The sequence below is a fragment of the Mustela erminea genome, chromosome 5 (genome assembly GCF_009829155.1).
Source record: "Mustela erminea isolate mMusErm1 chromosome 5, mMusErm1.Pri, whole genome shotgun sequence".
NCBI classification, from domain to species: Eukaryota; Metazoa; Chordata; class Mammalia; order Carnivora; family Mustelidae; genus Mustela; species Mustela erminea.
In genome coordinates, this window is record NC_045618.1 from 145,596,698 (window position 1) to 145,623,566 (window position 26,869).

General features: G+C 67.6%; 1 protein-coding gene across 5 annotated transcripts in view; it reads left to right on the top strand.

The window, feature by feature from the left end:
- The window catches only part of KIF26A (kinesin family member 26A), a 40,069-nt gene extending 25,305 nt beyond the window's left edge, over positions 1-14,764 (top strand). For 2 of the 5 annotated variants that reach the window (XM_032345460.1, XM_032345462.1), the window contains exons 5-16: positions 2,048-2,237; positions 6,370-6,579; positions 7,071-7,164; positions 7,433-7,695; positions 7,814-7,979; positions 8,135-8,297; positions 8,578-8,740; positions 9,094-11,875; positions 12,486-12,691; positions 12,815-12,835; positions 13,199-13,349; positions 13,566-14,764. In XM_032345460.1, the coding sequence (XP_032201351.1) occupies positions 2,048-2,237; positions 6,370-6,579; positions 7,071-7,164; positions 7,433-7,695; positions 7,814-7,979; positions 8,135-8,297; positions 8,578-8,740; positions 9,094-11,875; positions 12,486-12,691; positions 12,815-12,835; positions 13,199-13,349; positions 13,566-13,747 (4,591 nt within the window). In that variant the 3' untranslated portion in view covers positions 13,748-14,764. The remainder of the gene's footprint in view (positions 1-2,047; positions 2,238-6,369; positions 6,580-7,070; positions 7,165-7,432; positions 7,696-7,813; positions 7,980-8,134; positions 8,298-8,577; positions 8,741-9,093; positions 11,876-12,485; positions 12,692-12,814; positions 12,836-13,198; positions 13,350-13,565) is intronic. The other 3 variants (XM_032345461.1, XM_032345463.1, XM_032345464.1) reach the window with 2 other exon arrangements.
- The last annotated feature ends 12,105 nt before the right edge of the window (positions 14,765-26,869 follow it).

Here is a 26,869-nt window from a genome sequence, read left to right on the forward strand (position 1 = left end):
TGGGGGAGCTTTCGGGGGTGGGGGGTCATGCCTTAGCCGAGGCCGTCTGCTGGTCTGTCCAATCAGCTTGAGGACCTGACTGACGCCCTCCCATGCATGCTGGGGTTGGGCGGCCCCTTGGTGCTGCCCTTTCCCCAAATCCTGGGAACAGGCCCAGGCTGAGCACTTCCATTTACAGAAGACGAAGTGAGTCCCTGGGTCCTGGTTGACCTTCGCAGGCTCAGCTTAGTTCCCCGGGCCGCGCTTGCACCTGTGGACTTCCACCCTCCTGGGCAGTCCTACCCCCGGGGGCAGTGCGAGGCAGGGGGGCTGGGATGCCTGTTGAGGGCTCATTCTCCGGGTCGGGGCTACAGCTCCTTCCCATGTGGCATAGCTCAGGGTGTTTGGAGTCCAGGACGGGTGTCGAGGCTGGGCGGCAGTCAGGGTGGAGGAGCCCTAGGCTCCCACAGCCCCCTGCCCAGCCCTCACGGCCCCCAGGGTCGGTCCCATGGCCGTTTGGGTTGTGGCCGCTCCTGTGGCCCTCCTGGAGCTGCTCCTGCCGTCCGCTCACTCCCACTCACTCATTCCGCGCCGGGGACTGTCTCCGCCGCCGCTCGGCCGCTGGTCTGCCGGGTGACTCTCCGGCAGGCGGAGGAGCGAGGGTTTCCTCCTTGCAGGCGGTTGTGAGGTTTACAAGTAGGTGGGAATCGGGCTCACGCGGGCTTGTGGTCCGAGAGACCAAGCACCCCAGCTCAGGGCTCCCGCACCCCGAGTTGCTGGGGCTCCTCCTGGGGTGGGCCCCACCTGCAGACCCCCACCCCAGGCGCCCACCGGCGCCCCGCCCCCGCTCTGTTACGGGTCCGCCCTGTCAGAAATTACTTTTATTTCCCGCCACGATGCCCAGCTCGGAGGAAAGCCGTCCCCGGGGGCTCTTGGAAGACAGCTCCTAGTTAAGCTGAGCAAGACCGAGGAGCGGGAGCCTTGCTGAGGGCTGGGCGGCTCCGCGTGGGCAGGCCCTGCTGTGGGCGTGCTTAGGAGGTAGGGCTCTGGGGTGGCAGTGGGTCCTGCAGGGAGCCGGGCGGAGGTGCAGGTGGGTGTTGGTGGGGGCGTCAGCCGGGGGCTCGGATCGCATCCCAATCTCTCTCTTGGGCCCCCGCCCGCGGGAACGGGGCGACGGAGGCCAGGCCCTCCGGGCGGTGGGAGTGGCGTGCGAATATGGCCCCGGCCCATCTGTGCCCCTGCTGTACCCCGCGCAAGGGGCCGCCCTTGGTGGAGGGTGGGTGCTCCGACGCCAGGCCAGCTCTCCCTTGGGGCCCCGGGAGAGATGGCTGGCCGGCTGCAGGAGCCGCGGTGGGGAGAGCCTGGCAGGAGGGTCCGTGGGAGCCACGGCCCCGGGTGTGGTGGGCCTGTGGTGGGCACGCGTGTGTGGGAGGGCGCCCTGGGACTCCGGAACCGTGCCTCTCACAGGTGCGCCGGGAGCCTCTCTGGGGTCAAGGAAGACCCTGGGGTCTGGGGAGGACTGTGGGTCCCCTGGGGACACTGTGGGGCTGGCGGGTTCCAGTGCCAGGCTGAGTGTGGGGCCGGAGGATTGTGGGCAGAACCCAGAGGGCCGCAGAGGAGAGGGTGGTGGGTCGGGGCCTGGGGGCCACGGGATCAGGGGAAGGGGGCTTCGTGGAGCTTCTCCTGGCCACCGGCACGGCCTAGGGTTCCTTGGTTGCCTTGGCTTCTCAGGGCTGCACACAGGCGCCTGCGCTGGTCGTGTCAGCATGTGCTAGCAGTGGGGAGACTGAGGCACAGAGAACAGGTCACCATGCCCGGGTCGCACAGCCTGGGAGGAGCTGACCCTCGCACGCTCCAGCCAGCCCCCCACCCCGCAGCAGCTGCCGGGTTACGCCCAAGGGCCGATTGAGGTTGGTGGGAGGAAGGTGCGCTCAGGGCAGGGTGGGGGGAGGGGAGGGGTGTCTCCCGCCTGGCCTGGCAGGGACGTGGCCGTGGGGCCGACCTGGGGCAGGGCAGGCGCCCAGGACAGTGCTGAGAGCCCCACCTGGTCCCTCTCCTCCCTCCTCAGGGCTGCCCAGAAGCTCAGCCTGGCCTCCAAGCGCAAGAAACCTCATCCGCCGCCGGCCCCTGCTGCCCGCAGTGCCTCCCCGTACCCCACGGACTTCAGCGGGGTCCTGCAGCTGTGGCCGCCCCCCACACCCCCCTGCTTGCTCAGGGCCGCCTCCAAGGTTAAGGACAATCCCGGCAGCATCGGAAAGGTAGACCCACCGCTGATGTGGGGGTGACCCCTGGGGCTTGGGGGTGGGATGAAGCTAGGGGGGTCCGAGGAGGTGCTGGGAGGGGTGCTGGGTGTGGCGGGATCCTGCGTCCTTCTCCCAGCTTGGACGAGGTGGGGTGCAGGCAGGGAGACCGAGGCCCAGGCCCACCTTGGAAGCTCGGGTCCTGACAGGAGCCTCAGAGACTGTGGTGGGGCTTCAGGAAATGGGTGGGGGTTCCAGGGGCTCGTGCTGGTCTCATTGGGGTGGGACAGCCAGGGCTCCCCGGGACTGGGGTTGGGCTCTGACCCCTGGGGACCCCCATACTCTGTGTCTGTTGGCATGCTGCCCTGAGGTGGGGCTCCAGGGAAGGGATGGGCCTCCAGGCCACCGTGTGATCATCTGCTCAGGTGGGGAAACTGGGTCTGGGGGGTGCAGGGAAGGGCCTTGCCTTGGAACAGGCTGGCTGGCCCCTGGCTCCGACCCCTGGCTCCCGTGGCCTTTAGCCCAGACTAGGCTTTTGTCTGGGCCCCGTCCGGTTGCTTGTAACTGCACCCTGGCCTCACTCAGGGTCCCGCGGGCGTGGGTTGTGTGAGCGTGTTTTGAGGTGCGTTCTCTGTGCCCATGGGGGGCGGGGGGCCGAGGCACGCCCCACAGCTCTGGGCAGGAGGATGGGCCCCGCCCGAAAGCACACCCTGAGCTTTTTCCTGACTTTCTGCCCACGCTGCTCCCGTGGGCCACTCCAAGGTACACCCCTGAGGGTGGTTGGGGGTTGGGGTGGGCCCACTGTGGGCCCACACCCTGGCACCCCGGCACCCCACACCCCCAGCCTCTCCAGCGCCCAGAGGCTAACCCCCCGCAGAGGTGGTTGGCTGGGTTCAGGCTCTCCCCAGCAGGCCCGCCCTACCCTGCCTGGGAATGGCCTTCAGGGCCTTGGGCTCCTGGTGACCCTGAGGGGCCCCAGGCCTGAGCCACACCCCCGAGTCTCATGGTGACTCTGCCAGGCTGCTCCTTCTGGAAGCCTTTTCTCACCCTGTCACCCCCAAGCCCTCACGAGATTCAGAGCCTACATGGCCAAGCCTCATGGCGTCGGTGTCCCTGGAGCTAGAGGAGGGACTCTCCGCCCCACCGCTGGGCCGGGGAAGTGCCTGGGCGGTGGTGGGCACACTCAGCTGGACAGGGCAGAGTGGCTGCAGGGGAAGGGCTCCAGCAGCTCCGGGGCCTGGCTCTGACCTTGGCCTGCTCACTTGGCAGGTCTGGACCATCTGTCTGAAAGCAGGGGTGGGTAGGGGTGGGCTGCGCTTCTCCAGCACTGGGCCACCTCCTCCTGGGGCCCGGTCTCCACCTAAGTATTCTGGGGCTGGGAGCTCCTCCCTTTTCTACGTGGTAGACTAGCCCCCTCCCCTCCCCCCGCCCCAGTCCCTCCATACAGGGAGCCCCTGGCCACCAGCCCACCCGCTGCCCACCCCCCTCCAGCCTGTCCCCCCCTCTCTCTGCCTCCCTGGATGTTATTTGCACGAATGTCACAGTCAGAAATGCCTCCTGAAAGGCATTTCATATTGTCACAGAAAAGAAGTTAGATTACGCTCGATTTCTGACATTAATGTGCTACTTAAGATAATTCATCATCTCGCAGTATTAAAAAAGACATCCTTTCTGTGGGTGCGGAGCCGCGCCCCTCCCCCCTCGCTGCCTGGGCCACCTCTTAGGAGTGGAAGCCCTTTTTTATGCAAAACGTGTTTTTTCCCTACCTGGCAGCCATTCAGCGCTGCTTTGTAATATCTGAACATTTGGGGGAGAGACTCAGCCGCCCTTGTCTCCTGCGAAGACGCTGTCATTTCCTGAACGAGAGGATCCTTACAGACAATGGCCCGTGCGTTCAGCTAGGATGGGGTGGCCTGCCGGGGGCCGCCTGTCCCCTCCCCGCAGGGTGGGGTCCCTGCGTGGGGACTCCCACGTGGCTGGCTCCTGGCACCACCGGGGCCGTTTCTGCGCTGCAAGAGCCCCTCCTCAGCCCCCCAGGAACCCCCTCCAGCCCGCACAACCCATTTGGCTCTGGAAGTGGTGGGGAGTTCATGCTGAAAAAAAATCGCCAGAAATTACCGGGAAGTGCACATTTCTGCCTGCTTGGCGGCAGCCTTTGGAAATGAAGTAGTTTTGTTCTTGTCGTCGGAATAAAAGAATCGATTCTCGCCCGGGTTCGGGGAGTGCGGCGGGAAAGCGTTTCTTAGGCTTCTCCCCCGAGAGCGCGTCCCCTCCTTCCTGGAGCGATTTTGCACGTCAGTTTGCCACGTGCTGAAGGGGAGGAGATGGGCCTCGTGCGCACCACCCACAGTAAACCAATTCCGCCGCGTTATGTATCTGTCACTTACAATTAAACCCGTGAAAAATATTGGCTCTGAAATGAGTCGGGTAATTTGATTTATGCCGTAGTGGAGAAATCGAAGGTTTCATCGGGGAGCGGAAGGTGGTGTCCTTCAGCAGAACGTCGCATCTGGTGTCCCTCCCCACAGGGGCCCTAGAGCCCTGGGGCTCCTCTGGGTCAGGGGGTGCCCCCAGGGCCGGGAAGAAGATGCAGCTCGGGCTGGTTCTTCTCCATGCGGGTTTCGGGGTGTCTCTAGCACAGTGTGCCAGGCGCTTGTGTCTAGGTTCCAGCCCCCCTCCCTGCTGAGCCTCTGTTCCCTTGAGGGTGTCGGGGCTGGTGGCCCAGCCATGGGGACGCCTGTCTTCTGCAGACCTGGCACGGGGTGGGGGGTCGGGGGCACACTTTTGTGTCTGTTTTTGTATTTTAGGGTCACACGAGAGCAGAGGCTGCTTGGCCCCTGACCAGGGCCCCAAGCTAAGGCCCTGTTCTGTCCCCTGTGCTCCCCGACCTGTGCCCCCTCGCCATGCCTCAGTGTCTCCAGCTCTCCCCGTCAGAGCTGAGCTCTCCCTCCGGGAGGACCACCATGTGTGTCCTTCCTGCCGGCCCCTGGATGCCGCCGTGCCTGGGGTTTGAGTTGGGCTCCCTAGCTGGCTCTGGGGTCAGAGCCCTGGTGCCCTAGGCCATCCCCCTTGTGTGCCTTTGTTCCTCCGGTCAGGCGTTGCTGTCAGGGTGTCAGGGCGGGGAGATGCACTCAGGGCTCCCGATTGGCCTGGGGAGTGGCTGGGGGGCTCTGTGGAGGAGGCAGAGGCCCGACTGGGGGCAGGAGCTGCCAGCTGAGGTTGGGAGATGGGGGTGCAGGGAGGGCCAGGGGGTGGGAAATGCACCCCTGGGGAGCACTCCTATTGGCTGGGACTAGGGGCTGTGTTGTGGGGCCTGTTCTGCTTGCCCCTCTGGCTTCCCGTCTCCCTCTGCCCTCGGTTTGGGATCTGGGATTGGAGGAGAACCACTCTCAGGCTGTATGACCTGGTGTCACAGTCGACTTGTCCGCATGTTTCCTCCCTCCTTGAGCCTCAGTGGGCCTGGGCTGGGGGTGGCCGGGCTGGCCGGTGGCTAGGGAAGCCGGAAGAGCTGCGCCCTGGGTGTGGGGCTGCTTCTGGTCCCCAAAGCTCTGTGCCTCCGGGTTGAGCTCACTTAGCTTCCAGCTCTGCCTCGGACACCGCGGAGGGTGTGGAGGAACCCCAGGTCAAGGGCAGGTGGGGTGCCCTTGGATACCATCTCCCACTTTCGTCCCTCTGTTCACTGAGGTGCCAGGAGCCTTTTTCACTTTGGTTGCACCACCATCCCCCAGCACTGTCCAGTCCGCCCAGCCCAGTGCTCCTGTGGACCCTCCCCGCCCTCCCCGACCTGTGCTCCCCCGTCCTGCGTCATCACGTCCTCCCCCGTCCTCCCCCACCCCTGCTCCTGTATGCACTGCCCCCCCACCACACCCTTGTGCTCCCCTGTCCTGGCCCCTCCTTCTCTGCTGACCGCCCCGCACCAGGCTAGCGCCGCCTCCCAATGAGCCTTGCTTTCTGCCTGCCTGGCTGATCTCATAAGGGACCTGCCGTGGCCAGAGCTGGGACGTAGGCACCCGCATTCCTGCGGTGGGGATCCCCGTGCCGAGGCCTGGCCCGCTGTCTCAGCTCGCGCGAGCTCTTCCCGGCCTATAATTAGCGGCCGCTGGGCCGGTGGGCGGTGGCTCAGGCGCTCGCTCCCGCCCGCCTCCTGCAGGTGAAGGTCATGCTGCGGGTCTGGCCTGCACAGGGGGCGCAGCCCTCGGCCGAGTCCGCGTCCTTCCTGAAGGTGGACCCACGCAAGAAGCAGGTGATCCTGTACGACCAGGCTGCTGGGCCCCCCGGCAGCTCGGGCCCCCGACGAGCCTCCGCCGCGGCTCCCAAGATGTTTGCCTTCGACGCCGTCTTCCCCCAGGACTCGGAGCAGGTGAGGGGCCGGCGCCAGGCCTGCCCTTGCTTCTGGTGCCCAGGGAGGAAAAGGAGGGGTAAGAGCGAGGCCCAGTGGTCCGGGCCCGGCCTGCGGTGTGTTTCCCTCCTTGGCTCGGGCCTGGGGGCCTCCTCCCCTTCTGGTGCTGTTGTCGGGCCGTTTGCAGAAGTGCTGGATTTTCTGTGGGCTCCGGGGAAGCTTTGGGAGCAGGGTTTGCTGTCTGCCGGGTGCACGTGAGCATCGGGGGTGCGGTGAGGTCCGTGTCCCAGGTTGCCCCACGAGGGCGGTGTGAGCTGTGCGCCCGACTGGCCCACGCCGTGTGTGTCGTGCGAGTGCGTGGAGAGCTCCGAGAGCTGGGGCCTGTGTGTGCCAGCCTGCCCGCCTTCTGAGCTGCCGGCCTGCGTGGGATGGGGACAGGCAGGCGTGGCGGGAGGCTGGGTGTCGGCCCCGTGACCCCCGTGCCAGCCTGGTGCCCTGTGCCCCTCTCTCAGGCTGAGGTCTGCTCGGGGACTGTGGCTGATGTGCTCCAGTCAGTGGTCAGTGGGGCTGATGGCTGCATTTTTTCCTTCGGCCACGCGAGCCTTGGTAAGCGTTCCCCACCTTTCCTGTCCGCAGTCTCTGGGCCTCATTTTGCAGGAAGGACGGGGGAAATGGGTTGTCCCGTGCGGGCAGGGGGTGGGCCCAGGACCAGGGGGTGGGGGCACGTGGAGAGAAAGCCCCCTGCCATCCTAGGCAGCAGGGGGACCCTGGTCTCGGTGTTCCCAGGTTGGACGTGGGAGCAGCTGGGCGTGGCTGGGCTCTGAGGGCGTGTCAGGGTGAATGTGGGGGCCTGACACGTCCGTGCGCCCCCCAGGCAAGTCCTACACCATGATCGGGAAGGACAGCTCGCCCCAGAGCCTGGGCGTTGTGCCCTGTGCGATTTCCTGGCTCTTCAGGCTCATCGAGGAGCGTAGGGAGAGGACGGGCACCCGCTTCTCAGTGCGCGTGTCTGCGGCGGAGGTGTGCGGCCCCGACGAGAGCCTGCGGGACCTGCTGGCCGAGGCGGCCTCCGACAGCCTCCAGGACGCCCAGTCCCCGGGCGTGTACCTGCGGGAGGACCCTGGGTGTGGGGTTCAGGTACGTCACCGGCTCCGCGGCCACGGGGTGGGCGGGCAGGGCCCCGGGTCCTGGGGGACAGTGAGGACAGCCTCCGGGAGGCAGGCCCGAGTTCCAGCTTGCGCACTGCCCTCCCCAGCTGCCAAACCAGAGCGAGCTTCGGGCTCCCACGGCGGAGAAGGCCGGCCTGTACCTGGATGCGGCGCTGGCGGCCCGTGGCTCCCGCCGGCCGGGCTGTGGCTCACACCTGGTCTTCACGCTGCACGTCTACCAGTACCGCGTGGAGAAGTGCGGCCGCGGCGGGAGTAGGTGTCGGCTCGCGCGCCCCCGCCTGCCCTCCCCGCGGTGCCTGGGGTTGGGGGAGCCCAGGGGTCCGGGGGATCTGGGGGTCCGGGGGCCTGGGGGTCTGGGATCAGGGGGTCTGGGGCCGCTCCCCCACCTTCCCGCCCTGTGCTTTCAGTGTCTGGAGGCCGCAGCCGCCTGCACCTCATCGACCTGGGCGGGTGTGAGGGGGCGCCTGGCCGGGGCGGGGAGGCCCCCGGGGGACCCTCGTGTCTGCCTCTGTCCGCCTTGGGCAGTGTCATCCTGGCCCTGGTCAGCGGAGCCAAGCACGTGCCCTATAGGTGAGTGGCAGGCTCCTTGGCGGGTAGTGGCGAGGTGGCCCCCTAGGAGCTAGCCAAGGGCGTGGCAGGTGCACCCAGGGTGCCTGGACGCCTGAGCTCCTGGGGCCTGGCTGCCCGAGGGCCGGATGCCAGAGCTGGGCCTGGGCTCCAGGCATGACCCCGTCCCGGGGAGAGGACTGCCTCCTTCCTTCCCCTCCGCCCCGCCGCACCCCCATGCCCAGCCTCCCGCCCTGACCTCCCCTCCCCAGGCCTGCAGCCTCTGAGCGCCCCTCGCCCCCAGGGAGCACAGGCTCACCCTGCTGCTGCGTGAGTGCCTGGCGGCCCCCAGCTGCCGGACCACCATGATCGCCCACGTCTCGGACGCACCCGCTCGCCACGCCGAGACGCTCAGCACCGTGCAGCTCGCTGCCCGCATCCACCGGCTACGCAGGAAGAAAGTCAAGGTTGGCTCTGTCTCTCCTGCCTGCTCCTCCCGCCCCCGAGAGCCCTGTGAGGGCCCCTGCCCAGCATGGCGAGGGACCTGCTGCCCATCCCTGGCTGGGCTCCCCATGTGCCCCTGGACAAGGCAGGGGGCTGTGCCCCAAATCACCTGGCACCCAGGGCTGCACTGGAACCGCTCCCAAGGGGGGCCTGCGGTTGCCGTGTCCCCGCTGGGGGTGGCCCGTGTCCCTCCGGAGCCAGCCAGCAGGGCACTCCCTGGGCAGCCCTCGGCGGGAGCATGTCCTTCCCCCGGCTGGGATGCGTGGATGGGGCGGTGGGGAAGGTGGCCGCTCACGCAGGCCTGCTCTGTCCCCAGTACGCGTCCAGCTCCTCCGGCGGGGACAGCTCCTGCGAGGAGGGCCGTGCCCGCCGCCCCCCGCACCTGCGGCCCTTCCACCCCCGCTCCATGGCCTCGGAGCCCGGCCGCCTGGCTCCCAGCTCGCCCGGAGACCCCGACTACTCCTCCAGCAGCGAGCAGTCCTGCGACACGGTCATCTACGTGGGGCCCGGCGGGCTGGCCCTGTCCGACCGCGAGCTCACCGACGACGAAGGGCCGCCCGAGTTCGTCCCCATCATCCCCGCGCTCCGCCGCCGCCGGCCCTCCGAGGGCCCGAGGGACGCCGACCACTTCCGCTGTAGCACCTTCGCGGAGCTGCAGGAGCGGCTGGAGGGCATCGACGGCAGCGAGGGTGTCCCCGGGGGCAGGAGGCCCTCACCGCCCGAGGCCGGCGCTCCCAGGAAGGCGGCAGGCTCCTCGCTGGCGGCCGGCACGCCTCGAGGCAGCCCCGCCCCAGACGCCTGCCGGGGTGCCCTGGAACCCTCTAAGGCTGGTGCCGACCGGAGGGATCTGCTGGTGCCGGACAAGGCCGCTGGGGTCGGGGGTAGGAGGCCACTGCCCAGCCCGGCCCCTCCACCTCCTCGGCAGCTGGAAGCCAGCAGAGCGCCTGAGGACCCAGGGGGAGGGAGCGCGGACGGCGTGCTGCGGACGCCCCCCGTGGGCAGGAGCGGGCAGGCGGGCAGCCCCCGGCCCCCCGCACACGGCCGCCGTCTGGAGCGGAGCCTGCTGACCACCACGGTGACACTGCAGCAGCCCGTGGAGCTCAATGGCGAGGACGAGCTGGTGTTCACGGTGGTGGAGGAGCTGTCCCTGGGGGCGCTGGCCGGCTCCGGCCGCCCCAGCAGCCTGGCCAGCTTCGGCAGCAACTGCTCTCTGCAGGCCGTAGCCTCGGGGTCCAGGCCGGTCAGCATCATCAGCAGCATCAGTGATGAGCTCGAGGCTTACAGCGCACAGGCTGCGGGCGCGCCCTCGGAGGGGGCGGGCCGGGCTGGGAGCAGCCAGGGCACCTCGGTCAGTTCCTGGCTCAGCGAGGTCAGCATCTGCATGGACGACCGCCACAGCCCCGTGCCCCCGCCTACCTTCCGGGCTGGCCGGGACTCGCCAGCAGGGCCCGACCCCCTGGGCACCCCTGTCCCGGGCGGCTCCCCGGACGAGGGCAGCTGTCGGTTCCCAGAGCACAGCAGACCGGACGGTCCTGGCCCGGCCCAGAGTCCTCGCCCTGGGGACGTGGCTTCTGCGGCCCCCGCCCGACCTGGTAGGGAGTCCCCAGCCGCATCCCCGTGGGGGGCGGCCCCCGCACAGACGATCCACTCCAGCCTCCCCCGGAAACCGAGGACTTCCTCAGCGGCCGGTCGTGCAGGCTGCACTCGCCTGGCCGCGAGCCCACCTGGCCCCGGAGGCCTCTTCGAGGACCCCTGGCTGCTCCGGGCAGACGAATGTGGCCCGTGCCAGGGGCCCTCGGCCGGCAGGGTCCCCAGCCCAGGCCCAGTGCTGGCTTGTGCCCGGAGGGTGGTGGACGGCTGTGAAGTGGCAGCCGGGGCGGCCCCGAGGCCAGAGGCTGTAGCCCAGATACCCCCGCTGCGGAGGGGGGCCACCACGCTGGGTGTGACCACACCCGCCGCATCCTGCAGGGATGTCCTGGCGGCTGCGGCCGCCTCTCTGGGCAACCCGAAGGCTGCCCCCAACAGCAAGCGGAGCGTGGCTCCCAAGGGAAGCCTCTTCACGAGGCCTGGCGGGGCAGCCCCCCCGGCCCCTCCTGTGCGCAAGTCCAGCCTGGAACAGAAGAGTAGCCCAGCGCTGACTGCTCCCCAGGGCGGGGGCCCTACCCGGGCTGCGGCTGCTGCCCTTCCCCGAGGAGAGGAGGAGGCCAGGGCTGGGAGCCGGGCTGACCACTCTGTCACCAGGGCCACGTCCAGCCTGAAGGCCCGGGCGGGCAAGGTGGAAGCCGCGAGCCGGCCCAGCGCCCATGGCTCTCTCGAGCGGTGCGAGGGACCGGCGCACGGCAAGGCCAGGGAGGCTCCCGGGAGGGCCCGGGCTGTGCCCAGGTTGGGTGTTCCGTCCCCCAGCCCCGTGCCTGGGCCTGCTCCAGCCTGTAGGGGCAGCCCGGCCAAAGGCGTGGGGGCCCCCAAGCCCCCAGCTGGCGGGAGCAAGGGCCGCAGTCCAGCAGTGGGTGGGTCGAGGGCCTTGTGTGCTCCCGTGAAGCCACTGACCCCAGCGGTGGGCAGGACCCCCAGTGGCCCCGTGATGGCTCCCCGGGTGGCCCCGCGGGCTGTGCCTGGTGTCGGGGCCAAGGCCAGCCGGGGCACCATCATGGGCACCAGGCAGGCGCTCCGGGCCGCCCACAGCCGCGTCAACGAGCTGGCGGCCAGTGGTGCCCCCAGCAGAGGTGGTCCCTCCTGGGGCTCGGCGGACTCGGACAGCGGCAGCGACAGTGGCGTGAATGTGGGCGAGGAGCGGCTACCCGCTGTCCCCGCGCTGCCCTCCCCCTACAGCAAGGTCACGGCCCCGCGGCGGCCCCAGCGCTGCAGCAGCGGCCACGGCAGTGACAACAGCAGCGTGCTGAGCGGCGAGCTCCCGCCCGCCATGGGCCGCACCGCGCTCTTCTACCACAGCGGCGGCAGCAGCGGCTATGAGAGCGTGCTGCGTGACAGCGAGGCCACCGGCAGCGCCTCGTCCGCGCCCGACTCCATGAGTGACAGCGGGGCCGCCTCGCCCGGGGCCCGCTCCCGCAGCCTCAGGTCCCCCAAGAAGAGGGCCACAGGTGGGTGTGGGTGCGACCCCCACTGGGCCCCCTTCTGCCCCCGCGCTGTCCCCGAGGTTTGGGCCATCCCTGTCGGAGCGAGCTGCTGAGGGCCGGCGTCGCAGGTCACCCCGGTGGGGCATAGGGGGTCAGGGGAGGCCTTGGGTGTAGGGCACTCGGCCTGGGGTCTCTTGGGCTCGGGCCCAGCTGCCTGGGAGTCCCACAGCCAGTGTGGGGGGGGGACCCGGTGGGTTGGGCCATCTTCTTGCTATGCACGTGGTGGAGGAAGTGGGCCAGCGGCTGGGGCGGGGAGCAGGGGGGGACATCCTGGGAGACGTGGCAGGGGTACCACTTGGGCCTGGGGGACTGGCGGGAGGGCTGAGGACCCGGTCCGGGGTGGCAGTGGGAGTAGGGGTTGTTGAGCAGGGCCTCGGCGTGACTGGGGTGTTGAGGGCTGTCTCCAGGAGAGGCCAGCCAAGAGGCTGCCCCCGTGTGGGCCGCTGGGACAGCTGTCCAGGCGAGAGGGGGCTTGTAAGGGCTGGGGATTTCTGGACGAGCCCCTGGCCAGGCACCGAGTCCTGGGAGCGGGCCCCAGCCCCCGCTCACCCAGCACCCCGGCCCTCTGCTTCAGGTCCACAGCGGAGACGGCTGATCCCGGCGCCCATGCCGGACACTGCTGCCTTGGGCCGCAAGCCCGGCCTCCCTGGGCAGTGGGTGGACCTGCCGCCGCCCCTGGCCGGCTCCCTGAAGGAGCCCTTCGAGATCAAGGTCTATGAGATTGACGACGTGGAGCGCCTGCAGCGGCACCGGCCGCCCCCGAGGGAGGACCCGGCTGAGGTCAGGGCCGGAGGGACCTGGGGCCTGGGGTGGGGGGCTGGTGCGGAGAGGCCCTGGGATGGCGGGGTGGGCCCCCTGGGGGTTGGCGCAGCAGCTGAGCTTGCCTTCCTCTCCTGCCCGCAGCCCTCCCAGGACGTGGAGAAGGTAGGAACCAGCCCTCCCAGCCCTGAAGCCGTGGTGGCCACCGATGCCCACCTTGGGCCAAGTGGGTGGCCGGAAGGGTCCTGAGGTCACCACGGTTGTCCCGTGGAGCTGCCCTGCTGAAGGGTCTCTCACAGCTGGGCCCCTTCGTCCTGGGCCTGGGTCCCAGGCAGGCCTTGGCAGGCTACTCTAAGAGCGTCTGGCCTGAACCTCACCTGTGGGGGGCCCGGGGCTGACCCTGCCCTCCTTTGAGGCCGCACTGTAGGTTTGCCCGGGCCCAGAGGCTGGAGGAGGGTGCCACGGCCAAAGCCGGGAGACCCCGTCGTCCTATAGGCCTGAGCCTCCTGCCTGCCCCTTGCCCCCCAGGGTCTGGTGTGCGCCAGCGCCCGGCTTCGGCTGGCGGAGCGCAGGCAGCAGCGGCTGCGGGAGGTACAGGCCAAGCACGAGCAGCTGTGCGGGGAGCTGGCGGAGACCCAGGGCCGGCTGATGCTGGAGCCCGGCCGCTGGCTGGAGCAGTGTGAGTCCCCCGGCCCCGGGGAGGCAAGGCTTGCAGGACCCTCATCCCTGCCCTCTGCCCTGGTTCGCCTCGCCTGCTGTCCATCCCCAAGCCAGGCGCTTCCCTCGAGAGCTCCGGCCGCCCTCCTTCACCTTGGCCCAGACAGGGACCCAGACGCTGGGCGGGGAGCGATGCCTGTCCTTGGCCCCTGACCCGCTGCTCACTGTCCCTCCCCAGTCGAGGTGGACCCGGAGCTGGAGCCCGAGTCGGCAGAGTACTTGGTGGCCCTGGAGCACGCCACGGCCGCCTTGGAGCAGTGCGTGAATGTGTGCAAGGCCCACGTCATGATGGTCACCTGCTTCGACATCAGCGTGGCCTCCCCCGCCGGCCCGCCGGCGCTGCAGGAGGTGGACGTCTGAGGCTGGGCCCCGGGACGCCGGGAGGGCACGTGGGACGGAGCGAGCACGTGGCGGGGGTCAGAGGGATGAGGGTGTGGAGGGCCGGGGCCGGCCCAGCGCGGGGGGCTCGGAGGCGATGAGCAGGAGGGAGGGGTTGGCCAGGCGGAGCGGACGGTGGCGGGGAGTGAGCGCGTGTGCGGGAGACGGGACGGTCACCACCCAGACAGCAACGCAAGTGCCTTTAACCTTGAATCGACTTCTCTCTTTTTGTGTTTGGTGCTAAGGACTCAAGACACCAGCAGACGGTGTGCTCAGGCTGTGGCCGTCCGGGGCCAGGCCGAGCCCCTTCCCAGCCAAGCAGTTTCATGTAGCAGGACTGCTCTGGGCCCCGCCGGCCCAAGGGTCAGGATGCAGGACTCTTCCTTTACAGCTGTTTCCTCTCGGCAGAACTGGCCCCGGGGGTCACCAGACCACGGTCTGCGTCCTTGCTGTGGATCGCGTGGGGTCCTCCGGGGGGGACGGCCTCGTTTTTCCTTCCCCCCCCGGGACCTGCTCTGTCCAGAGGATACAGAGAGGGCAGCGCCCACAAGGCGCCTTCTTCTACGGCAGGAATTCTTACCAAAACCACAAGCAAAAAACAAACCCAACACACACACACACACAAACAATGGGGGGTTAGGGTTTTGTAAAGGTTCTGTTAGGTTCATATTTTTATATCATTTTGCCTATAAATGCAGTATTTGCAGTGGGAATTTGGAGACAAATGATCTATGTTTTTATGGTTTTCTATGGAAGGTATCCCTCAGGCCAGGCTCTTTCTGGGGGGGCGCCCGGTGGGGGCAGGGGTCCGTGGGGGGCTCTTCTTGCCAAATGCAGACCGGGAGGGCGCCTGCCGACGTATGTGTGTCCCCGTCACAATGGGCTCTGTTTTCTGACCCTTGTGCATTTTCTAGGGGCTCCCAGACCTTTGTACAAATGTGTAGATAACCTCTTGCTACGGCTTTTATTTGTGAATAAAAGACACATCCGTTGTTAAAATGGCTCCTGAGCTCACTGGGTGCGCTGCCCTCCGAGGGTCCTGGGGCGACGGGGCCTCAGACCACTGGGGACGTGTCTTCAGGACAGCAGGAGACCTGCCTTCTGCCTGCCGGCCCTGCGGGGACCAGCCTTGCAGGCGAGCGGGGGCAGAGCCGTGATGGACAGACGGCAGGAAGGGCGCCCAGCCCGGCTGGGACTCTCACCCCACTCCTCCCCGACCCCTTCCTGAGCTCCTCCGGCTGAACAGCTCTTGGGGTCCCCAGGCTGAGGCAGGGATCCCGGGGCCAGGCTGGTGGGCTCCCAGGCCCTTCCCAGGGGTTGTGCTCACTGAGGAAACTGAGGCAGGTACCGGAGGGCGCCCGGAGAGCCCCACCTCCTTCCCTCGGCCCCGCCTGTCTTTCCACGAGACGGGTGAGCAGACACACTGGACGTACCGGGCGCAGGACCCCCGGAGCTGGCAGGAGCCCGCGCTGGGCGTGGCTACCCCGCCCAGCCCCCACCTCCCTGCCGGCCTCGGTTGCTCCAGCTGGTGCTCGAACCGGGGTCCTGCACAAGCCCGGCTGCTGTCCCCACCCCATCTGGGGGCCCCCCAGACTCTGGGGCGGGCACCGTGGCCCCTCGCAGCTGGCGGGGCCCTTCCTAGTGAGGTCTGGGACTCCCCTTCCGGGACATCACACCGTGTGTGGCCTCTGCCTGCATTCCCGACCTCCACGGGGCCTTGAGAGTGTGGGGTACGGTCTGAGTCATTGCTGCTCCCCACCGTCAGGCGCAGGGCTGGGCCTCCGTGGGGCCTCGGGGGATACTTGCTGGAGGAAAGAATGAATGAATGAGCAAGTGAGTGAAGTTTCTCTTCAAGGGGGAGGTCCAGCCGGGGGCAGAGGCCGGTCCAAGACCCCACAGTGTCTGACCGTTGCAAAGTGCTTCCTTAGACCACCCCCCCTCCCGTCCTTGGAGTCTAACACATAGGGCCCCCTGCCCCAGACCGCCTTCCTGCTCCCTGCTGCCAACGGCACTCGACCCTCACGCCTGTGATCAGCGTCCCGTGTCCACTGGGGCATCAGAAGGCCCAGACCAGCCCTGGGGGTCTCCCTTTCTCTTCTGAGGCTGGGTCTGGCCCCCAGCAGGAGCCCAGCCCCACACCACGGCCACCGAGTCTGCTTCTCCGCCTCTGAACTTGGGAGGGTCTGAGGGGTTGAGGCGGGTGTGGCAGGCGTGTGTGGGGAGATAGAGCCTTTGGGACCGGATATCCATCCGAGGAGGGGCTGAGAAGCCCAACCTGGTTGAGGCACCCGTGGGCCTGGTCCCGCTCACTGTGACCCATGGTCTGACCTTGGTCTGTGGAGGTGGTGGCCTGGCCTGGGGACCCCCTCCATCCTGAGAACCAGGGCCATGCTGGGGTGTGGGGGGCCGGTCACCCAGGAAGCTGGGGAGACCGGCCACGTTGCCTGGACCGCCGTGCCGGAGCTGTCGTGGGGGATGCCGCGGGGTCCCTTCCTCCTGCGGGTAAGGTCCCTGCTCCTCCTCCCACCCCTCCATTCCTGGAGGAGCCCCTTCTGCCCTTGACCTCTAACTCCCCACCCCAGGCCCTGTCCTGGCTGGGGGGCCTCTGTGGAGCAGGCCCAGGCTGGAGATGGCTGACCTTGGGGGCCAGCCGCTGGAGCCGACTTCCCACAGTCCAGGGGAGGCTCTGCGAGGGCGGTGCCTGCTCTCTGGGCCGGGAACCCCCTGTCCTGGGGGCAGCCTGGGAGCGCCTTTCATCTGGGACATCAAAGCCCTCAGCCCTGTCATTACAGGCTGGGAACCCCGCTCGGTGCCCATTTTATGGATGGGAAAGCTGCTGCCGCCCGGGACCCAGCTCTGACGAAGCCGAGGCAGCCCTGTGTCCGGGCCCCTGTCAGGGGTCCGTGGGCATCTCGCTCGGAGCCCCAGTGTGGGCGCGGCCACCTCCAGCTCCCATTTTTGTGTGCGTTCTTCTTAGCGGGGGTGGGGGGTGGGGTGCAGAGTCCTCAGGGTCGGACAGAGAGGGTTCTCTGTGGGGCGAGGGTCAGCCCACCGTGGAGGGGGCGTGCTGCCCAGGGGAGGCCGAAGTGCCCGCCTGGGCCATCTGGGGACAAGGACCGGAGCAGCCCAGGTGGCATCTCTCCTGGCCTCTGAGGCCAGCCTGGCGCCCCGCCAGCCTGCTCCCCGGGGTGAGGTGCCCGCCTGACTCACTCTGCGGGTCCAGGCCTGCTCTGCCCGCCCTGCCCACCCCGGCCCCGGGCACTGGGAGGCCACCTAGGAAGGTGGGGCCAGGTGGAGGTCAGGCAGGACTGGATGACCGTGGCCGGGGGCTCAGGGACCGACCAGGAGTGGCTGGGAACAGGCCAGAGCCAAAGTGGGGGCGGGCAGCTGGGGCAGGCACAGGGTGCCTGGCCTGCAGCCCCCAGGCAGTGGCTCCCCCGGGGTCCAGAGCCTGCCCCCTCCTTCCTGGGCCTTACTCTGGGCAAAGGGGCACCATGACCTCCCTGACAGGGGACCTGGAGCTTCCAGAGTAAGTGTTTGGCTGTGCGCCCCCTCTTCTGACCCCTGGATCACAGCCAAGGCCATGGGGAGGGGCCCTGGCCCTGCAGCCTGGTGGCAGTGGCTCGAGGTGCTGTGTCCTAAATCAACAGTAGGGTCCCATCCAGGGCCTGTGCCCCTGTCCGTCAGGGCACTGGGTGCTTTGCTGAGTGAGGTCTGGGGCTGGGAAGGCGCCGAGGGCAGGGCGCCTCAGTCTCCTCCGCACACTTGGAGAGCGGGTTCATGGCGGGGGTCTCTCCAGCCCTGGGTCTCCCCCAGTGCCAACCCGCACCTGCCTCCAGCTGCCTGGTGCCATCCGGGGCACATGGGCTGCCTGGGGGTGCACCGTCCACCCCACCTTGGGGCCTCCCTGCAGCCCTGGGTGGGGGAGGGCTGGTCTCAGGGCTGCAGACAGGAGCTGGGGGACAGAGCGGGCTCCTCCCCAGCAGGGCTCCCGAGGGTCCTGGGGGGGTGCTGGGCTTGGCCCTGGGGGGCTGGGCTGGGCCCTGGCGTCTGCTGTGGCAAACAGGAAGCGCGGAGGGTGACTTCCCCCTCCTGGTAATATGTTTACCGGCGGGATCCAGGCCCCATTTCCACACAGGAAGCCTGGGAGGCTGGGAGGGGGCTGGGAAGGAATTCCTTGGGCCAGCCAAGGAGCAACTTCCCGTGGGCTGGGTCTTCGGGGTGTGCGCGCATATGTGTGTGTGTGTGTGCGGGCGCGCGCGTGCGGGGGAGCCCGGCCAAGAGAGAAGCCTCCCCACCCACAACTCAAGGCTGGGGGCCCTCAAGTCCTGTGACCCCCACCCCGTGTTGTGGTTGGGGATACTGAGGCCCTGTAAGACCGGGACGTGGCCGAGGGTCACGGAGTCTAGGGTGGCCTGGCCCAGGGGTCAAGTGGGGGCACAGGGACACTTGAGGTCTGGGGGAAGGGCCTTCTGGGAGGTCTGTGCCTGGAGCCCGTCCTGTGGCCCCCCCCTCCCTGCCCACAGTCCTGTCCAGGGCCACCAGGCTCGTGGTCCAGCTGTAGCCTGGGCACCAGAGCCCTTCCGGCCTGGTCACCCCATTAGAGACTCCTCCCCCTCCCTCCTACCCCCTCCCCTCCCTCTTCCCCCCTCCCCCCTCCCTCCTCCCCCCTCCCTCCTCCCCCCTCCCTTCTCTCCTCCCCTCCCTCACCTTGTGCAACAGCCCCCGGGGCAAGGAAGAGCGTCCACACACCCACCAGCCCGCCCCAGCAAACCTCAGCCTTCTGCTTTTATGTGTTTTCGAATCACCTCCTAACATAAATGTTCTCCCGGATTCACAGAAGAGTCTGAGGGCAGCACGGGAGTTGGCACGGGTTCCCTGGACCGCACACTCCACCTCCCTGATGCCGTCGTCCTGCGGGGTGTGGCCGAGCTGGTAGTGGTGGCTTGTCAGCCACCAAAAACCAGTTTTTACGCAGAGTTCGCCTCATGTCCCTCTGGTCGAGGGTTCCCGGACAGCGCACGGCCGGGGGCACCTCCCGGGTTAATGGGGCCCCCACAAGAGGCCAGCTCCTCTCTCTTCATCCCCCCTCGATGCCTTCCGTGAGCGTGGACACTGAGGCCAGGCTTCGGCTTAGAGTCCTACACCGCTTCCTGTTGCTACAGAGTTGCTCCAGCTCGGGCCCCCGGGGGCCCTTGTCGCTGGCCAGCACCGTGTTTCAGGTCCTTGAAGATTGTGGGGGGACCCCGTGCCCTCCAGGGGGGCCCAGCACGGAGCAGGGGTCCTACAACTGGGCCTGTGGCGCGCAGGGTCCCTGCCGGGCCTGGTCTCTCTGCAGGTCCTCCCCGGAGCCCGCAGGCCCCGCTTCTCTGATGTGCCCGCTGTGAGGCCCTGGGCGGCAGGGGGCTGCGGTCTCCGAGTGTCCAGGTGGAGGGCAGCGCAGGCGGCCTGGGCCCTCCCTGGGGCTCCCTGACCATGTGGGGAGGCAGGGAGGCACCCAGGGCTGTGAGGAGGATGCTCCCTCCTGACCTCTGAGCAGCCCGGGAGCCCTGGGAGTCTGGAGTGGGCGATGGGGTCCCTGGGGGCTGCCTGAGGCCAGGTTGGGCCCTTCCATGGTCACAGCTGGGTGGCCAGGCTCCAGCCTCCAGGGGACTCAGGCTCTGCCGGGGAGGAAGGGGTGTGTGAGAGGCGGCCTGCTGGCTGGTTGGTGCAGGGCCGCATAAGTGCAGGGGTGAGGCCACCGTGCCCCACGTAGCTGACATCTCTGAGAACCCGCAGGGCGGCACCAGGTGAGGTCACCCCATCCCTGCCTTGACGCTGTCATCCCTTGGGAAGTATGAGGTCAGCTGGGATGTGCCACCCGCCCCAGGACAGCCAGGCCCCTGCTTCCTCAGCAGGTCTGCCCTGCTCCCCCCAGGCTCCGGGCACAGCCGTCCCGGACGCCACGGTCTAGGTGGAGGAAAGGACTTCACCTGCCCCCTGAAGAAGACACGTGTGCCCCGCCGAGAGAAAGCCCCCGAGTTGGGGGTCTTTGAAGGGAGCCCCGCACAGCTGGGCGGCGGGGGCCAGGGTCCCCAGGGGAAGGCTTCACAGGCTGGACCCCTGAGGATGGCGCCCAGAATGGTCGGTGCCCTCTGGGTCCGGGTCCTCCCCTTCTGTGCCTCGCTTTCCCCTCCTGCAGAAGGGGCTGCCTGGCCGTGCCGAGTCAGCGCAGACACTGAACACAGGTCTCCGGAGCTTGGACAAAATCCCTCCTGGTTCTCCGGCCGCAGAAACATGGGGCCGCATTTCTTGCAGCCCTCGGTGGCCGGCCGGGGAAGCTGAGGGGCTGGCAGAGCGGGGGTGTTCTAAATCCAGTGCCCGGCCCCGCTCTGTGGGCCTGTCTATGCTGGCGCAGGGCAAGCTGGCATCGTTATGAGACAGGAGGAGCCTTGGCTGAGCGCGCGTTGGGTCAGGGGAGAGGTGGGGGTCCGGGTGGGGAGGGGGCGCGGGGAGGGGGTTGGTCTGCAGCCTGAGCCGCCTCCACCTTCTGGCTGCCGCGCACACCCGTGCCCCCAAGAAAGCTCTCACCCTTGCCTCCCACAACGGCTTTTGGCCTCGGTTTCTGGAGGTTTCTGGGGCTTTCCAGGGCTTTCTGGAGGTTGAGCAGGACTGGTTGCTTCAGAAACGCGGTGCCTACATGTTCCTAGGTCTCCAGCCAGTGCCCTTAAGCCCCTGGCCACCCCCATGGGTCCACTCCGAGGGGCACAGCAGCAGCGAAATCCCCAGGACTTCCCAAGGACGAATGTTCTGGGCCCAGTCAAGTGCCTGGCCAACTCCCGCTGGGGTCACTCCTCCTCCGGACCCTTTGGGCCTGGAGCCTCCAGCCTGAGGGAGGCCCCCCAAAGGCGCACCCTGGTCCACAGGCTCTGGAGGGCCTCAGGGCAGCAGACTGAGGAAGACTGAGCTGGCCGGCCCGGGGGGGGGGGGGTGGCCCTTCTCGGAGTCCCAGATGTCAGGGAGCACCCTGTGCTCTGGTGTCCCTGCTGGGCTGCTGGGCTCCTGCTGGCAGCGGAGAGGACAGTCGTCCTGTCACATCAGATGGGGAGGCACTGGGGATCTGGGAGGTGAGCTGGGTGTCCTGGCACGAGGGGGTGGGGGCCTCTGCCTGGGCTGGGGAGCAGGTGCGCTGGTGCAGCTGTCTCCGGGACTCCCGGCATAGAGGGTCTCCGTGAGCAGCGGGCGGGGCCTTTCTGAGTTCACTATTTCCTTACAAACCCTCAGCGATCCCCAGGGCCACCCCTGAAGCCCCCCAGTTAGCCGTACCCATGGGGCAGGGGTGGCTGGGGGTCTTGCTGGGGGCAGGTCCCAGGTCTGGCAGCTGTGTGAGGGAACACACGGGAGTTCCTGGGGACAGTCTGGGGAGAGACAGCTTGGGCAGGGAGCCTGGCTTGCTCTGAGCCCTCCGGGGGTGGGGGCGTGGAGGGGGAGGAGACTCGGTCCCACGGCAGGACCCAGGGGACCAGGCAGGAGCATGGGGTCAGGGTGAAGAGGGGGCCAGCTGGGGAAGTGGGGGCTTCTTTACTCATTTCCCGCCCTGCTGAGCTGCGGGGGGATGGAGTCCCGGGGGGAAATGTGTGTTGGGCCATGCGATTTGTTAATAATCCGTAGAGGAAAACAGATCCCGACGGGAAGCACGCCTGCCCCAGAAGGCCAGATTTATGAGTCGAGTGTATTCATGGCCACGTGCGAGTGCACACATGCGCACACGTGTGTGCGGGACCGGCGGCCCCCGTGCTCCGGGCTCGTCATGTCGAAGTCCTGGGACTCCTGGTGCCGGGGGAGGGTCCTTTTTTTTTTTTTTTTTAAAGATTTTATTTATTTATTTGACAGACAGAGATCACAAGTAGGCAGAGAGAGAGGCTGAGCAGAGAGCCCAATGCGGGGCTCGATCCCTGGACCCTGGGATCATGACCTGAGTCCAAGGCAGTGGTTTAATCCGCTGAGCCACCCAGGCGCCCCCAGGGGAGGGTTCTGTTCCACCTCCAGTTCTTCGGGGAGGACCCTGGTGTTGGTCCCCACACATTTGGGCTCCCAGAGAAAACCTGCTCCCTGAGCTCTGGGGGCCCTGGGTGGGGCGGCTCCCTGCTGCCCCGAGGGGATGTGGAGCCAAGAGCCCCTGTCCTGGCCTCTTCCCCAACCTCCCCTGGTCCTGGTGGGACCCCCCACCCTGGGGCCCAGTGACAGACGTGCCGAGTTTCGGAGCAGGGAGCATGTCACAGGGGAGCAGAGCAGGTGCGCTGGACATCCCGACCTCAGCACCGCTGGACACCTGCGGCCGTCTGGACGCAATTCCAGATTCCAGACCAACCTGAGCTGTGGGCAGCAGGAGGAGGGGTCCTTAAGCATCACTGAAGAGTCTACGCGATGGGCAGCCCAGGCTGATGGCATCCGAGCTGGTCCCACCGCCGGCCAGGAGCCCAGCTTCCCTCTACCGGGGGGGTGGGCACAGTCCCTTGGCAGGAGGGGGTCTAGGCTCCTGGAGGCCTGGGTGGGGTGAGCTGTCCTTTCCCAGAGGCCCCTGAGAGCAGGGGGTGGCCCCTGCCCCCAGGCTGGGAGGAGGGGGCTAGGGTGCCTGCAGGAGGAGGGCGTGGGAGGCGGCAGGTGTGGGACCGACCGGAGTGAGGGCGTCCAGCTGGCGGGCTGGGTGCTGATTTGGAAACATGATTTGAAAACATGATTCTTCCCACATTCTTTCTCCTGGTTTGTTTGTTTCTGTAGAAATGCTCCTTCCCAAAGCCCCCATGGCTCTCCGGGCAGAGGGGTGCCGGGGTCTGGAGTGGGTGGGGTGCGGCTGGTCTTGGGGGTTCGGCCCGTCCCCGTGCCCTGACCGGCAGCACCCCCAGGTCAGCCCTCATCCGGGTGAGGCCGGATCTGCCTTCCTTGAGGCCTGAGCTCGCTATGGAGAAACGAAAGCCCGTCTCGGCGCAGGCCGTCCGCCTCTCCTTCATCCTGTGGGCCTGCGGTGCGCCCGGCCCTGGGAGCCACAGCAGGGTAGCCGCCTTCATCAAGGAGGGGGAAACTGAGGCGCAGAAGGGTGGGCACTGCTGAGGCCTCCTGGGCAGCCTGAGGGGCCAGCCCTGGACCCCAGCATCCCCAGGCCTCCATCGCCAGCTTTTCCTGTCCGAGCCCCCCTTCCCCGTGTCTGCTTCCTCTGTCTCTGTCCCTCACTGACTGGCTCTGTCCCCAGCCTGTTCGGAAGCCGCGGTCACTTCCCCTAGTGCGCGGCCGTGGGTGAGAACCAGGGACGCCCACGAGTCTGATTTCTTGGCCTGGTCCTGGCATTGTGATCACAAGGTGGTTTCTCCCCGGAGGGGCGGGAGGGGGGCGCCGTGGGGACGGCTCCGGCTCGGTCTCCCCACCTCCCCCAGAACCAGCCTCCTTCTGCCATGGCTGTCTGGGGGCCCTGGCCTCCCCAGCCCTCTGGACCCTCATCAGAGACCCTCCTGAACTGGGGCTCAGGCTGCAGGGGAGTGTCTCTTGCCCTCGGGCCAGCGGGGCTGCTGTGTCCCCCATCCCAGGGCTGGGCCAGGACTGGCTGCCTCCGCAGGAGGAGGGTGGTAGGTCTGAGGGAGGCCTGAGGGAGGGGGCTGTTCCTTTGGGTGGCGGCAGAATCTTCTAGAAGCTTTCCTTCTGCTCTAGACTTTTCACTCTGAGCTCTGTTCAAGCCCTCAGCTCCTATGCCAGCTGACTTGGGAGTCGGCAGAGCTGTTCCTCTGGGGGCCTTGGGGACCTGGCTCTGACCGGTGCACTGACCCCACCCCGTGGGGGGGTCTGTGCCGCTGAGGGTCTGGGGGCCTGAGACAAAGAGGGTGTACGGATTCCAGGGTCTGTGATCCGAGGCAGGAGGGTTTAGGGAACCGAGAGTCTGGGGATCTGTGGGTCTAGTTCAGGGCCTTGGAAACCTGGAGCTCGGTACAAATATTTCCTTTCAGAAGCTTCCACTGGCCGTGACTGTCCACGAGCTAGCACCAGCCAGGCCATGCAAGGGGCAGGTGGGCCCCGGGTGGCCTGTGGATTCATCTAGAATCCCGGGCAGCCTGGCCCAGACCCTCGACAGCCTCCCCAGACGCGGTGGGGGCTGGAGGCACCGTGGAGGCAGAGGGGGGAGGGGGCATCGGGGGAGGGACAGGGAGGCTTCAGGGGTGGGATGTGGTGGAGCTGGAGGGATGGGGGGAGGGGCGGGCCTGAGGCCCCCACTCGAGTTCGTGCTCCACTGTGGCCCCCTGGCAATTCTCAGTTCCTGGCCCTGGGGGAGTCGGGCCCCACCTGCTCTCCGCCGGGAGCTGGCTGCCCCGGGGGCCGGGCAGCGAACCGCAGTCTTCTCCCCTCTCCCACCAGTGAGCCGGACCCAGAGGTCACGGATCAGATGTTGGGGTTCTGGCAGGGGCGGGGGGACCGGCTCCCCGTTCCAGGGTGTCACCAAAAGCTGCTGTGACCTAGGCAAGCTCCTGACTGTCTCTGGTCATCACTGTTCTCCATGGGGAAAGGCCGACCGCTGACCCTTGATCTTTCTGCTTTGGAGCTGGCTCTGGTCTGTGACCTTAGCCCTCCAGGGCTTGGTTTCCCCCTCAGGGGCCCCAGATTGAGAAAGCAGAAGAGGTCTGTGGGCGGACGGGGCTGGGCGGGTGAGGGACTGGGCGGGGGAGATGCAGGGAACCTCGTCCCTGAAGGAGGGGCCCTGAGCGGAGGCTTCTCCACGTCTCCTCTGGGGGAGGCCCTGCGGAATTCCCAGGGTCAGTGCCCCAGTGGGGCCGCCGCGAGGCCGAGAGCTGTTTGTAAACCGCACGGCTGCCGACTCCACCACAGGCGCGGAGGGAGGCACTGCAGGTGCCGACCTGCTGGGTCTGACAGGCCTGTCCCCGAGTCGGAGAGGGGCCTCTGAGACTCGTCCAGGGTCACGGGGAAGATGAGGCCAGTGACTAGTCCAGTGCCTAGCCTAGCCAGACTGACAGAGTCCAAAACCCTGCCGGCTGTGTGACCTCAGGCTGCTGCTGAACTTCTCCGGGCCTGTTTGTTCCTCTGGCGGATGAGGACACAGGGTCTCACCTGCCCCCAGGGCTCCGGAAGGAACCTAGCCTTGGTGAAGGGCACGGGCCTGCATGTGTCTGCGTGCCACACGGGCGGTGCGTGCTGTCCCGTGTGCAAGCAGCTCCGACCCTGGGCTGGGAGGCCTGCCATGGATGAGGGAGTCTGGGGGGGTCCCCCGGCGGTGCCCCCTCTGGGGTGACTGTGGGTGATGGTAAGGGCCCTGGAATCAGGCTTTCGTCCCTGGGGTGTACAGGGTGGAGAGGTGCCGGCCCCTAGGACGGGAAGGCCGAGGGCCGCCCTGACACCTGTCAGTCCTGACGGGCTTCCCCTGGAGGCTGGTTTCCTGTCTCTTCTGTGATCCTTGGGGCCTTGTGTCCCCAGAGCAGCTCAGCATCTGGGGCTGGGCCGGCCAGAGGACTGTGGCGGGGGCACACGGCTGCAGGAAGGGGTGAGGGGTGGGGGCGGCAGGCAGGGGCTGACCACTGGTGGCGTGTCGGGGGGCTGAGGAGGAGCTGGCGGACGGAGGCTGGGGGAGAAGGAAGGGGCTGAGATTTGGAGGGTGGGGTCCCCCCCTTGGCAGTGTGAGGGGACGCGCCCGCTGCCATCGGTGAGACTAGAGAAGTGGAGGTGGGGACAGAGCCCTGCCCCTGTATGTTCCCAGCCCCCTCCTCCAGGAAGCCCCCTGGGCCCCAGCCCTGCCTAGGCCCTCTCCCCCTGCCTTCCTGCCTGAGCCCTGGGGTCTCATTCTGAGCGAGGGGCAGGAGCAAGGGCAGGCGTGGGGCCTGGGATGACCCCCCGCTCCCGCCGGCGGTCTGCAGCTCACCATCCAGGCCCCGGGGCTCTCGGGCTGCCGATATACGGGTGTGAACCGGCGCCGAAACAGGGTGATTCGACTTGCAAATGGGCCCACAGCCCGAACGGACCCGGGGTGAGACCCCAGCCCTGCTCACAGGGCTGTCGTCCCAGCGCAAGAGGGGAACCAAGCCTGGGTGGGGGTACCTGGCCCAGGCCTGCCAGCCCTTCCCCCACCCTCCCGACCGAGTCCTGACAGGCCTGCCTGGGCGCAGCTGGAGGGGAAGGGGCTGCTCCCCACAGCCTCTGGGACCCTCCACCCCTGTGAGGTGTGTCTTCTCTCTGCCTCCAGACACTGGGGCCCCCAAACCCCGCATCTGTGATTCTGCTGTCCCCCACCCTGGCATCTGCCCTGCGACCCTCTGATTTCCCCAGACCCGCAGGGTTCAAATCTGTGCTCCCCCAAATCCACCTCTCATGCGCACCCCCCATCTGGGTGTGAGCGGGGCTCCTGATGCCTCCTGGTCCATCCCCGTCACCGCACTCAGGCCTCCTGTCCCGGCAGAAGGAGGGACCCAAGGGGCGTCTCACCAGCGCTCAGGCTAGAAGGTCCTCCTGCTCACGACTCAGCATTTCACTCAGCGACGGGACGGAGAGGGCGCCTGGCGGGCTCAGTCGGAGTCCGCCTTGGAGTCTGGTCCCGGGGTCCTGGGATCGAGCCCCGCATCAGGTGCCCTGCTCAGCGGGGAGCCTGCTTCCCCCTCTCCCACCGCCAGCCGCTCCCCCTGCTTGTGCTCACTTTCTCTCTCCCTTTCTCTCCCTCAAATAAAATCTTTTAAAAAAAAACCCAAACCGGAACAAGACGAGGAATATTTATTTCCTGTGGAACCTGGTCCATTCCTTTCAGTCTGTTCTGGTCTGTTTGCCAACTTGCTTCCCGACAAGGACCGCATTCCGTGGCCCATCGGATGCCTTCCTCAGGGATGTACCGAGCACCTTCTGTCTTTGTAGGGAAACACGGGGTGGCACAGGGCTCTCTGTCGCTCAGCTCCCGGCCCGGAGCGCTGGAGGACCAGTGAAGGTGTGGGGTGGCGGGGGGCCCACCGTCACTGAACCCAGCCTCTGCCCCACAAACCTGATGAGCGTGGGAATGAGAGGATGCCGACCCCGGGGCAGGAGGCTGTCCCACTGCGGACCTGGCTTCGAGCCTGCGGGTCCCCACGGCAGGACTTGCCTTCTGGC